The sequence below is a fragment of the Lemur catta genome, chromosome 17 (genome assembly GCF_020740605.2).
Source record: "Lemur catta isolate mLemCat1 chromosome 17, mLemCat1.pri, whole genome shotgun sequence".
In the NCBI taxonomy this organism is placed as follows: Eukaryota; Metazoa; Chordata; class Mammalia; order Primates; family Lemuridae; genus Lemur; species Lemur catta.
In genome coordinates, this window is record NC_059144.1 from 17,159,492 (window position 1) to 17,172,813 (window position 13,322).

General features: G+C 46.3%; 1 protein-coding gene across 2 annotated transcripts in view; it reads left to right on the top strand.

Annotated features, from left to right (window-relative positions):
• PTPRT (protein tyrosine phosphatase receptor type T) overlaps positions 1-13,322 on the top strand; it is a 1,002,137-nt gene that overhangs the window by 821,473 nt on the left and 167,342 nt on the right. Inside the window, exon 14 of one of the 2 annotated variants that reach the window (XM_045528255.1) lies at positions 8,151-8,207. The exons of the other annotated variant lie outside the window; for it this stretch is intronic. Within the exon in view, the coding sequence (XP_045384211.1) occupies positions 8,151-8,207 (57 nt within the window). The remainder of the gene's footprint in view (positions 1-8,150; positions 8,208-13,322) is intronic. 2 annotated transcript variants of the gene reach the window in all.

Sequence of the window (13,322 nt, forward strand, 5' to 3'; positions counted from 1 at the left end):
AATGTGAGAAAGGGCAAGTGAGCAGGGGAAGCATTTAGAACCATTAACAGTGTTGATCCTGCATTTGGAAAGTGAGGGATGGGCTCCACTTAGGCACAGGTGGAAGATGTAAGCTCCAAAGTGATCCTTGGGAAAGTGGAGCACGTGGAGGTTTGGGGTGGAGTGAACTTAGACTTTGGAGGTGTTGAACCTCAAGTAGAAGAGAAACCAATTCTTCCTGTGGAAGGTACATCATCCATCTGGTAGAAGATGCTCCAGGCTGCAGCTGCTGAAGGAGATACCCAAGTATCTCAGTTCATGTCCCCCTGGCTGATGTAGTTCTTTCATTCTGGACCATACTCATCAGTTCCTCTTTGAGAACTGATGTCTACTTTGCAAGTCCCCTCACCCACTGATTCTCTTGTCTAGCTAATTCCCCACCCTGCCTCCCTCCCTGCACCCATCTGTTCACTTTTCTGCTTTCTCTTACCCACAGGCCCTGCCCCTACCAGTCTTGCCTGCATGATCTGGCCTCTCCTACCCTCCAGCCTCATCTAGGCATCTATCCTATTATCCATTACACTCCAGCACACTGTCTTCTTTCAGTTCTTCAGACACATCAAGCTCCTTACAGCCTCAGGGCCTTTGCTCATCCTGCCCTCTCTGCCTGGAGTGCTCTGGCCACCATATGAGTCTCCTTAACAGATTCAACATCTTTCAGACTTTAGCTTAAACCTCACTTCCTCAGAAGACCATCTTGACCTCCAATTTAATGTATATACCCAATTTTTCATTGTCATTATACACTATATTTTTCTTTCATAGCACTCATCACAAATTACAAAGAAATATATAATATATATTATATATAAATCTGATAGACTAAGTGACAGAAGTGCAAATACTGTGCTGATATTGGGCACTGTCATATCCCCAGATCTTAGCATACACTGGTGCTCAATAAAATGTGTTGAATTAACAAGTGGATAAACGATGGATGGATGGATCAATGGATAGATAGATGGATGGATGGAGGGCTAACAGGTTATTGTTCTTCCATGGCCTCAATTTTTTCAAATACATGTGACATGTCAGTACTATTCTCTTAGAAGCTAAGAGTAAAAGTGACAGAGGCAAGGAGTCAACTGTGTGATCTATAATCCCCACGAACAAGAAGGCCGGCCAGCCTCTGCTTGGGTGCTTGGGCTCCTGCTGTGACAGGGACCTCATCCTCCCTCAGTACACATCTTTGAATACTTCGGTTGGAGAGAACCTCAATGTTATGAATCTAAATTGGCTACTTATTATTTCTGCCCATTAGCCCTTGAGGCCACATAGATCCTGTCTGCCATTTCTCCTTCCATAAAATAACATTTGCTTCCTCTGGCTTGTCTTGGGTAGGGTCAGGAAGGCACATGGTGGCCTGCCTTCCTCCTGTTGGTTGGTACCACTCTGGCCGCCAGCAGACAGTAGCACTCCCATCTCTGGCGCCAGCCGTCACGGGAACACAGCTGGCTCTGCAGACTCCTGCTGGGTGCACTCGAGTGGCAGTTAGAAAAATCAGCTTTGATTTGATTTGCAAACTGAGCCGAGTCATTGAGACAAAATAAATCCGAAACCCATAAAGCCATTTGCAGAGTTGCTTTGCAGAAGACAGCCACAGTTTTAATCTAGTAAACACTCTCTAAGGATCCCATTACAACAGCCCTCTTGGAGTAGGAGCTAAAAGCTGAACACCAGAATAATGAAGGATGGATAAGGGGCCAGTGCCACCAATAGTTCTATTCTGCCTAGTGGTGGTGATGGACTAAAACCATTGTCACAACGGTGACAGGCAAGAGGCTTGGGCTACAACCTTGTTTTTTATAAGGGCTAAGCTTGAGGTAAAGCATTTTATCTAGCACTTTCTCTCCTCCCTCCACAGTGGGTTCTTACTCCTACAGGGACAGACAGGGACATTAAATGGCCATTTTCCAGTGAGATGCCCTCATCTTACCAATGCTAAGACTGAGGCCCAGAGGGGCAGTGATATGTACAAGGTTTTTTTATCTACAGAGTGACAGGCCACAGGTGATTTGAGAAGCCAAGTTGAGATATAGGAATCATCTGCTATCAGTAAGAAATCCCCACCCCTGTTGATACAGTTCTAGATGGAAGGTTCTGTCTTATATGAAACTTCCTTGAGAGGTTGCATGGAATGATGGGAAATGAGAGACACCCCTATTCAAATCCTGCCTCCAAAGTCAAGCTGTTTGACCTTGAACAAGTCACTTGACATCTATGAGTCTATTGCTTCACTTTGAAGTCTGAGATCCTTAGTTGTTTCCTACTAATTATTCAAGAACATAACAGATGATAAACAATGTGAGTTTCCTTCCTTCCTCCTTCCTGACTGATTCTCTGATGTGAGACTTGGACACACTGACCTACTAAGCACAAGGCCTCTCTCTCAGTGCCCTAAGGAAGAAAGCCAAACCTGGGCTGTAGTCACTTCCCACCCAAGTCTACAAATCCGCCATTTGTCACATGGACACAGCCTAGATCGAATGTGCAGAAACAGAGTGGACGGGGATGGTGCTGCCTCAACTGTCAGCACTTGACCTTTTCATCTATAGGTCATTGTGTTGAGATGCCATCCTGCACAGCAGTAGTGTATGTTTATTGCCCACTTATAGCATTGTGCTCATTCACTTGCTAGCCTTTGACTCTGGCACTGTCCTTTCCTCATCACCTGCCCAGCGATTTCAGGAGGGACCCCGGACCTCAGCACGCCCAAACCTACTATGACAGCCGAGGTAGGGCCACAATGAGGGATCACTGTGAAAGGAACGGCTGTAGTGAGGTAGTCCATTGTAAATCTCTTGGGTGCTATTCAGTCTTTAGAAATCCCAGAGGGGAAAGCTCAGAGTGTGTGGGAGGAGGGTTGGGATGGGGCAATGCTGTCCTTCCCTAGTCAAGTCTGATGAGATAGAATTCATGCGAATTACACCAATGTAACAGGTTCTCCTTGACTGTTGGCCCCCTTTGCTCTCACCCAGTGTCTTTGAGGTCCTAAAATGTCAATGGGATAATACAGATTTTCCTGAAGGTTTTGTAAGAAGATGGAAGAAGGAAACTATATCATAAGTATACCATAAAATAACCAAAGATGACCATTATGTATCCCAACCCTTTCTTTAATATATGTCTTGCTACAACGGCTGGCGCATCTCTCTAGTCTTCTATCCTTCTCCTACCCCCTATTCTCTACATTTACTCAAATTTCTCCACCCCCCCCCACACACACGCCTCCCTTTTCTATACCCTACTCAGGAAGACAAAAGTTGGTGTGATAGAGACCAAAAAACAAAAGTGAAGACCCACTCTTATCTTTCAAGCACATACCTGGGGAGTCCCAATCAATCCCTCTCAACTAGAGAAATAAGAATTATCTACTCAAGACCTGAGATGCCTGAGTTGACATTAGCTCAGATCTGTTATTCCAAAGAAGGTGCATCTTATAAAGGGAAAAGGAGGCCTTTTAAAATCAGAATTCAGGAAAGGGGGGCATTTAGGGTAGGCTGGAAACAAGGGTTAGAAATAAAGAGATTAAAGCTGTGTTGGAGGTTTTGAACCCCGTTGATGAGATCTCAATGTTGTGTTTGAATGAGGGGAGGAGGAGCTTGCAAAAATTAACCACCTATTGTATGCCAGTCACAGGGCTGTATGTACTGACATGAGGTTACAGTGAGATGATACAAGCGAAGCCCGGCACATATTACACACTAAACAAAGAGTGGTCATCATGATTACTCAAGAAATGAGGGCAAATAGGCTCAAAAGCATTAAAGAGCTCAAGGTCCCTCAGAATGGCAACTCAGATTTGACTCCATGGCACCACTTTGAATCTCATTAATAGCACAGACTTGATGAGATTCTATGGACCACTGATGGGATCCCCATTTCCTATTTGTTAACCCCTTCCCACATCTCTTTCCCAGTGATGATTGATAATAAAATTTTAGCGTGTGATGGTCTTTGGACCGTTTCCAGGGGTGTCCAAGCTACGTCCTGAAATCTGGAGTAGAAGGTGAGGTGGCTCAAGGAACCCTCAGCTTTCTTCATTTCCACAACATATTGAAGCTAATAAACCAAGAAATTAGTTTGTCTTCAAGGTTGTCTGCTCCAGGGCCATCTGTAGCCCAGCAGCATCTCTCTGCACTCAGCATTCATTGCTTTAGAAGGAAAAAGAGTCTGAAAGGATGTCTGAGGCACTCAGCATTCTGAGCTCCTTCTTCTTTGCATGGTCTCAATGTTTTCACTAATGACTGACAGATACACATAAATTCACTGAACAGGCCCTGAAACTGTGAAGAGAGAGGGGTCCTCTCTGGTAAAAAAAAAAAAAAAAAAAAAAAAAATCCTCCAGTAAAAAAGTGATATGGCAGGGGGACCAGGTAATATAGGAGAAAACAAGAGACCTCCTCCTCTTCTCTGGCTGGATTAGTCAGGGCAGACTAGGCTTTGCTGCAACAACAAATTAATACCCAAATCTCGGTGGCTTGATATCACAAAGGCTTATTTGTTGCTAAGCCATCTAGAATACATGTGGCCTCAAAGGACCCCTCATCAGGGGAAGAGAAAGCATAGAGGTGGGAACTTGGGTCTTAACTAGCTCACTTGGAAATGACTCATGCCACTTCCACTTACCTGGCTTTGATGAGGACTAGTCACATGACGGCGTGACTGCAAGTTGGGACTCTTTTGTGTGCCTAAGAAGCAGAGAGGGACCAGACACTGGCAGACACTAGTCACCTCTAGCATGATACACAGAAAAAAGTAGGATCTTTGTCTAGTTCTACTTCCCTTTGTGTTCTGCTGAGACCCCTGATCCATCTCCTTATCTTCTGCTGCTCCACCCACTAGAAAAATCTCTCCCCCTCCCTGCACCTGTCCAGCTGTCCTCTGTTCCTACCCCTGGTAACTAAGCATCACTGCTAAGCAGAGCATGGGGTGTAGCCCTGGAGGGTGGAGTGCGGAGGCCCCTCCATGGGCCTGCCAACAGAACTAAGGTTTTAACTGGTTCATTTGATCCTTAAAATAACTTCATGAGATACTTACTAGTACCCCCTCTTTATAGGTAGAGAAACTGAAATTTAGAAATGTATGTAATTTTCCAAAGGACACAGCTAGTAAGTGAAGCATACTGAACCAGAGTTTCATGTGTTCATTTCATTTTCAATAGACATTTATTGAGTGCAACTTGGTATTGATATGTGGCCCCATGTTCCCTGGAAATTAAGAACTTCATCTTTGGATTTGGACAGTCTTTGATTCTGGGTGGGAAAATGTACTCAACTATTCTGTGCCTCAGTTTTCCCATCTATAAGCCAATGACAATATCACCATTTACTTCCCAGGACTGATGTAAGATTTTAATGAGCTAATGTATCCAAAGTGCTTAGTGCACTCCACAAATAGGAGCTCGTGGGAGCACCAACCAATAAATGTATTAATGCAGTACAATAAGGGCTATAATGAAGGTAAATTCAGGATGCCACTGTAGTGCAGAGAAGGGAAACATAAATCAACTTAGGGTCTGCTTTCTCAGAGTGTATGGTCACTGAGACAAGTTGTGAAAGAACAGTGGCAATTATGTTGAACAAGATTCAAGAGTAAGGAAGAAAGGTCTTCTAAGCCACAGGGATACATGTGCAAGTCACTGAAGGCAAGAGCACATGCTGCTGAACTTGAATGGGCCAAGGCAAAGGAATGATGGCCAGCAGGCCAGTGGGATCAACGTTTGGAGTGGTCAGAGATGAAGCTGAAACAGCAAGCAGTGCCAGGCCACCCAGGGCTCTGTGTAGCCCCGGGGTGTGTGCGTGTGTGTGTGTATGTGCATGTATGTGTGTGTGTGTGTGCATGTGTGTATACATATATAAACTTTGTCCTGAAATAGGGAAGCCCTCCGAGGTGCTTAAGCAGACTGCGTTTTGTGGGAAGGACACCCTGGTGGTAGTTTAGAATTTGGATAGGCGAAGTGGGACTGAGCCAGGGAGAAGGCTGCAGAACCGGAGAACAGTGAAGAGTCTTTTGGGGGAGGCCAGGTGGGAATCCATGAGTCATCTCTTCTCTCAAGCCTTCTGTTTCTTTTTCTGACACGTGAGCTCAACAGTCCTTGTCTTGCCTGCCTCAAAGTGTTGGGGGGAAAAAGATTTAAAAAATAGCTACTTAGAACAGGAGTTAGCCAACTCTTCTGTAAAAGGCCAGATAGTAAATATTTTCAGCTTTGCAGGCCTTATGGTTGCTGTCACAACGACTAAACTTTGTCACTGTAGCTCAAAAGCAACCATACGTAGGAGAATATGTATAAGGATGAGTGCAGCTGTGTTCCAATAAAACTTTGTTTATGGACACTGAAATTTGCATTTTATATAATTTTCATGTGTCACAAAATATTACTCTTCTTTCCCCCGCCCCAACCATTAAAAAATGTAAAAAACATTCTTAGCTCCCAGCCACACAGAAAACAGGGAGTGTGGGGCCGGATTTGGCCCATGAGTCATAGTTTGCTAACCCCTGATTTAGAATGTGCTTTAAAAATGGTGAAGCTCCCCATATTTTTAAGGGAGACGTGTTATGATTACTGTTGACTGGTGGTTAAATTTTATGGTATTTCACGGCTGTTGATCAAGTTGCCATCTGTGTTATTTTTGAAATTGTTTATTTCCTGTTTAGCAGTTGGTCTGGGATGCCTTACCTCTCTCTCCACTTTACATTATAAACTTTCTGCAGTTCTGTTGATGAACCACTAAAGTTGCAAGCTTTGATCAACCCTAAGACACCTTTCAACCTTGAGTAGGATTTTCTTTAGAGAGGCAAGTGGTGGACTTGAAAGGGTGAGGACATTGAAGCCAGACCGGGTTTCAGTGTAGCCTCTGCCGGTGACTAGTTTCATGACTGAACAAGTTATATAAATTCTCTGATTCACCACTTCTTCATTCATTCATTCATTTATTCAACAAATATTCACCGAGTGCCTACTATGTGCCAGGTACAATGCAAGGCCACAGGAGTGCACTAGTAAATGAGACCCAGTGTCTGCCTTCAAGGAGACTACAGAATTAAGGAGAAGGCATCCACTTATACTACGGTGAGGTTGCTGGATGAGAAGGGAAGACGAGGGTGTCGTGGGAAGACAAAGGAGGGGGGTTCATCCCAGATTTGGTGAGACACTAAAGACCGTCTATCTAGAGGGAAGGGGTTCTAAACCGACACCCAAAGGGTGCACAGTTGTCAGCTGAGTGAAGGAGCAGGAGGGAGTATGTTCCATGCAAAGTGCTTCACCAGGGTGAGGCTTACAGACTAGAAGGTAGGGGGCTGTCGATAATGGGAAGTTGTTTATTATTTCCATCATTAAACAAGGGGAAAACCAGAGGGGGCAGTAGAGAGAGATGAGGCCAGAGGACAGGCAGGGAGTTCATCGTGAAGGGGTCTGTACCCAGGGTCTGGGTAGAGGGGGGTGATGTTTATATTGGGGACAGTGAGGGTCACTGATGATTTCAGTGAAGGGCAGAGAGCAGATTGAGGGGGGTGAGGCTAGAGGCAGGGAGGCCAGAGGAGGCTGCATAAATAACCCACGTGTAACACAAGATGGCTTGAACTAAGTGGGAATGAAATTAAAGAAAAGGGGGCACCTTCAAGAGCTTTTCTGGGGTACAATTAATAAGGCATGGTGATTGATTATAAGGGGGAAGTCTTAAAAAAAGGAAGGGTAAATGGTCTCTCCCAGGTTTCCACACTGAGAAGCTACACGGGTGCTGGCATCATTTACAAAGAAAGAAAAGACTGAGGAAAAGAAGTTTGGGTAGAAAAATGACAGATTTATTTATAATAATAACTGACCTTTCTGGGTTCTTCTAAGTCTCAGAAACATTGTATATGAGGCACCTGGAAAAGTACCTGGCATGTTGTGGGTGCTTGATAAATGGTGACTCTTCTTCTTGTTTCATTTTTAAAAATCTATTTCAGGCCCTGTTTCGTTAAACCATGATGTTCTTTTGCTGTTTAGCGTGAGCTCTTCAGAGCCACAAGAGTTGAAGTTTTGTTCACCGTACCGCACGTTTTCATGTGTGTTTCTTTCTCTCCTTCTCTTCTGCATGCTGCCTGGGGACTGGCTTCCTTGTGGTCAGCACCAGTGGGCAGCGCCCAGGTGACCCTGGGGACTCCACTCTGCCTCCTCACCACAGGTGACCACCAGAGCCCTGGGCGGGTGGGAGGGGAGTGAGAGTGGCCCACACTCCATGGGTCCTCCAGGCCAGGTGCACCAGGGAGAAACTGCCTCCACCTCAGGCCCCATCCACCCACTCACCTGTCCACCTATCCATCCACCCATCCATCCATCCCTCTATCCACTCAACCATCCATCCCTTCTGCTAATGCTTACTAAGTACCTACTATGCGCCAGGCACTGTTCTAGGCACTGAGGGTTACACTGATAAGGAAAAGAAGACATGTTCCTATGCCACTGGCTAAAAACCTACACAAATAAGTGTGCAACTGGAAGTAGTGCCACAAAGGAGAGGTGGGCAGTGTTCAAAATAAACAAACACACCTGGAGCCAAGGGAGTGCTTCACAGGGGAAGTGACAACTGAGCCGTGGTCTGAGGTTGGGGAAAAGTTGACCTAACAAGTCTGTGATTAGGAAACAAGTTCTGCTTATGATCTCAGGTCTTCTATTGGTCCTGATAAGTTCCATGACCCGTGGTCAGCCCCACTTCTCCTATCTGTTAGGTAGGGATAACAATACCTACCTCTTGGGGGCACCATTTGCATTGTAGACGCCACACAGGCAGAGTTCTATGCTGTTGTGTTCTAGACTGAACAGGATACTTCGTGTCAAAGGAGCTGCTATGGGTGTGCCCAGTCTGGAGAAGGCATTTGTTTGAAGGAAACACAGCCTCTTTCCTCAAGGATATTGTAGGTATAGCTCATTTCACACAAACATGAGCCATTCTTCAAAGGATGCCCAGCCACCTATGTCAGAGGCTGGTGCCCATCGTGAGGCCCAGAGACAAAAGACAATCTGCTAACCTAGAGATCTCTTTTTTGCAGGGGCCCCTTTCTTGTCAATGGGAATTTTCTAGGAGATTTCAAACCTTTCCCTGTCACCTCTCTCAAAGCCCTGGCCCAGGCAATGGCCTCCTCTCTACTGATCCCTGACTGGTCAGTTTGTTCTGGTGGGAAAGAGGGTGCAGTGGGCAGTAAGGATGTGCGTCTGGCCGTCCATACCTCCACTCCTGCCCGCCACCCTTCCCAAACTCAGGAACGTCACTGCTAGTGGATGTCTTCGGCGGGGGTTCCCTGGACACAGCCTGAGACGGGGACTCTTGTGCAAATTATTCACTGAGGAGCGTTCTCAGGAGGAAGAAAGGGAGGGGATGGAATGGGGCAGGGGACGAAGCTAAGGGAGGATGTGCACACCTGCCTCAGCCGGAGCCCCGGGGGGACAGGGGAAGTCTGGAACATGAGGTGTACCGCAGAGTTGGTCTCACCTGGAGGCAGTGGGACATTTGTACCATGGTATTTGGTCAGCCACATGCTGGGAGCTGCCATGGGGGTGCATGACCTCCTGGGAACATGGTTCCCTCTGCTTGATGCCACTTCTCCAAGGAAGAAGGTATTTGTGAGCCGTTTGCCACCCACACCCAGTGCAGCTGGAGAGTAGATGCCCCAGCCCAGTAAAGGAGATCTGGGCAGAGCCTCAATGGCATCCACCATGGCCCAATTTTGTCCCCGTCCTTGTGCTGCCACGTACCACCTTAATACAGTGTGTCAATGCCAGCACCTCAGAAATGTCATCTCAGCCACTCCCTGGTTATATGACCTTAAGCAAGTTGCATAGCCTTATTTCACCTGCAAAACTATTTATCACACTGAGTACAGTCTATTAAAGATTAATAGACTGTATTATTTAATCTTTAGATTAATTAAATGAAGGATTATTTAATCTTTTATTTAAATTATTTAATAGATAGCCCTAGAGAGTGTCCTGTGTAGTAGCAGCACATAGTAGGACTTCGCCCAATGCCAGTCCCTACCCTGACACAATCACAGGCCCACCGGCCTCACCCTTCCCCAGGGAGGTGGCGGCTGCAGATGGACAGCAAGAGGACGGCGACTCTCGCCACTGCGCCTGCCCCTAATTTACGGAGAAGCAATGCTTCTCCCGAGTGCGTGCGAGCGGCTCCATTTCTGCCGGGCCATTGTTCTCTGGGCTCTATTCCAGTCGAGCAGTCAGGTAATGTTTTCTTTAAACAGAGCCAATCCCACATCAGGTACATTTGTTCTTACCTCTCGCCTTCCGAGGCGTCTGAATGTTCCTCCTCTGACAGGTTTATTTCATTGCGTTCCATTTATTTCCACACGTCTCTCAGCCTCCTTTGACAGGTGAGGCACCTGTGAGAGTTTCTCTTTGAGCAGGCTGTCCCTTTCAAGGGGTGTTTTTGTTAATGTTCCTCCCCTGGTACCAATAATGGCCGATGTAAATAATAACTGCCCAGGTCTGAGTGATGGGGCTATTAGACTTTAAGCACAGGCAGCCTCCTTTCGTATCAGCACTGACTCAGAGAGCTGCAGAACCACGTTATGTAGCAGGGACACGCTGGCGTTCGGGGTGTGTTAGGCTAAGTTCAGCTCTAAGCTCTGCCTCTTTCTGGCCTGGTGATCCCTGGCCAGTTATTTCTCTTCTTTGTACCTCATTATCTTCATCTGGAGAAGCTGGGATAATAATACCCGTGGTCATAGTTAATCATAAGAATTAAGTATGATAACAGCTTTAATTGTTTTGCCCAGCTGATTCCAGCTAGTTCTTCAGGTCGCTATGATGTATGGGCCTGTCCTTCAAGGAATCCATGCTCTGGAGTGAGGTTTCTCAACCTCACTATTAGCATCTGGGGCCGGAATCATTCTTTGTTGTAGGGGGGCTGTCCTGATGTTTAGCAGCACCCCATCCTCTAATCCCTAGATTCCAGCACCATGTCAACTCCAATTGCGACAACCAAATATATCTCCAGACAGTCTCAAATGTCCCCTGGGGATAGAATCATCCTCTGTCAAAAACTTCCAGAGTTGCACTGTTCACTAGAAATAGAAATTGAACTGTGTATGCAATGTTAAATTTTTTAGATTCATTAAAAAGTAAAAAGAAACGGGTGAAATTAATTTTAATAATTTATTAAAATACAGATGCTCCTTGACTTACGGTGGGTTTCATCCCAATAAATCCATGGTAAGGTGAAAATAACGTCTCAAAAATGTATCTCACACACCTAACCGTACTGAGCATCTTAGCCTGACCTACCCTAAACATACTCAAAACACTTATACACTAGCCTACAGTTGGGCAAAATCATCTAACACAAAGCCTATTTTATAATAATGCATGTAACTGGTTGAATACTGTATTGAAAGTGAAAAACAGAAAGGTTGTATGAGTACTCAAAATACAGTTTCTACCGAATGCATATCACCTGCACGCCATCATAAAGTCAAAATCATTAGTCGAACCATTCCGTCAAACCATCGTGAGTCAGAGATCATCTGGTCTATTCAAGATATTATTTTAATATGTAATCAAGATTTAAAAATCTACTGATGAAAGATTTTTGCATTCTGTTTTGTACTACATCTTTGAAACTTGGTGTGTATTTTATTTACACTTAGAGCATTTCTCAATTCAGATGTTAAGTTTTCAAGGGCTAAAATGAAATATAATTCAAAAAAAGGTAAAAATTGTGCTTAATGAGTGAACGTGATTTACACTGTTTTAGTTTTTAAATTTACATTAGTTGAAATAAGATAAAGTTTAATATTCAGTTCCCCAGACACACCAGCCACATTTCCAGTGCTCAGAAAGCACACACGGCTCAGCAAGTACCATTGCGGACAGCGTGGCCCTGGAGGTGACAAAGGTCTTCATCATTTTTGCCCCTAGTTGGTGAACAGAGTACATATGTGTGGAGTAGAGGCTCAGTAAATGTTCAGCTCCCTTGATCCCATTTTTCCCCCAGGGGACATTTGGCAATGTCTGGAGATGTACGTGGTTGTCACAACTGAGAGCGAGGGTTGTAGGGCAGGGATGCCTCCACCGAGAGAAGTAAGGAACAAACCTCCTCTGGCCAGGACTGGGCATTTTTCTGTAGTGGGTTGACTTGAGGCCGTAGTGGACAAATGACTAGTTGATTAACATTTCCCCTGAGAGCCCTGTCTAGCCCAGGCCCGCCACTGGAGAAAGAACCTCCCTCCTCAGAGCCTTCCCGCAGCTCAGCCAGGCCTCGAGGGGATGGTCCACGTCTCTGAGCCCAGTAGGGGACTGGCAGTGCCCAGTCTGCAGGCCAGAGTAGGTGCACTGAAGGTCACCCCAAGGGCAGGTCTGGATTCGTCACCTTGGCCGTGACCAGTGGCCCACTGTCAACTCTCCACAGGGAGAAGGGCCATGGGGCAAGCCTTCATCTGGAGCCCAAACTCTATTCCTTAAAACTGAGCAATCTTGAACACATCGCTCAGCCTTTCTGAACCTCAGCTTCTCCCTCTATGAAATAATAAGGACGAGCCCCGCACAGCCAGGCGCAGGCACGGCAGGGGCCGGCAGAAGAGGAGGCAATCCCAGCCCGACTCCAGGTTTGAGAAGACGTTGAATACAACTCCTCTTATCATTCCTTTCTTCCTGGGCAACTAATGTTAAAACTCTCTATTATTATTTTCCTGGCAATTCTTTAAGCCAGTGCCTTGCCACAGTGACGGGATTCAGACTGTCGTACGATCTCTGGGAATGCGTTGCAACTGCCCCTAAAGTAACTCTCCCAGGGACAGTTTGCAGTCCTGGACTCAAGTGGAAAGAGCTTGAGCCTTTGGGACAAGGCTGTGCAGGCTGAGAGAAGACAGGCAAGCAGCCCAGGACCCTCCCTAGGGTCATTCCCTGGGCCCTGCCAGCCTGGACACCCTGGGGTCTCAATGGCCCTCCCAGGGAGCTTGTGCCCTCTGGAGGGGTTTGGCGGAGGGTGTGAGAACAGGAGCTGAGGCAAGAGAGCCAGGTGAAACGCCAGCCGGAACCCCCACTGCGGTGGGACTATGCTTGGTGGAGAGAGGAGGAAGACAGGCGGTGGGGGCAGGGGCACAGCCTGCCAGGCTGGCTGGCACGAGGGGGCAGCTCTGGGGGACAGTGACATCAGGGGTGTCCAACAAGATGAGGAAAAGAACACTATGACAGCAAACACGTGTTACATACTTCCTACGTGCCATGGAATGTGCTGAGCATTTCACATTATTGACTCATTGAAACTCCCCAATGACTCTGTCAAGCA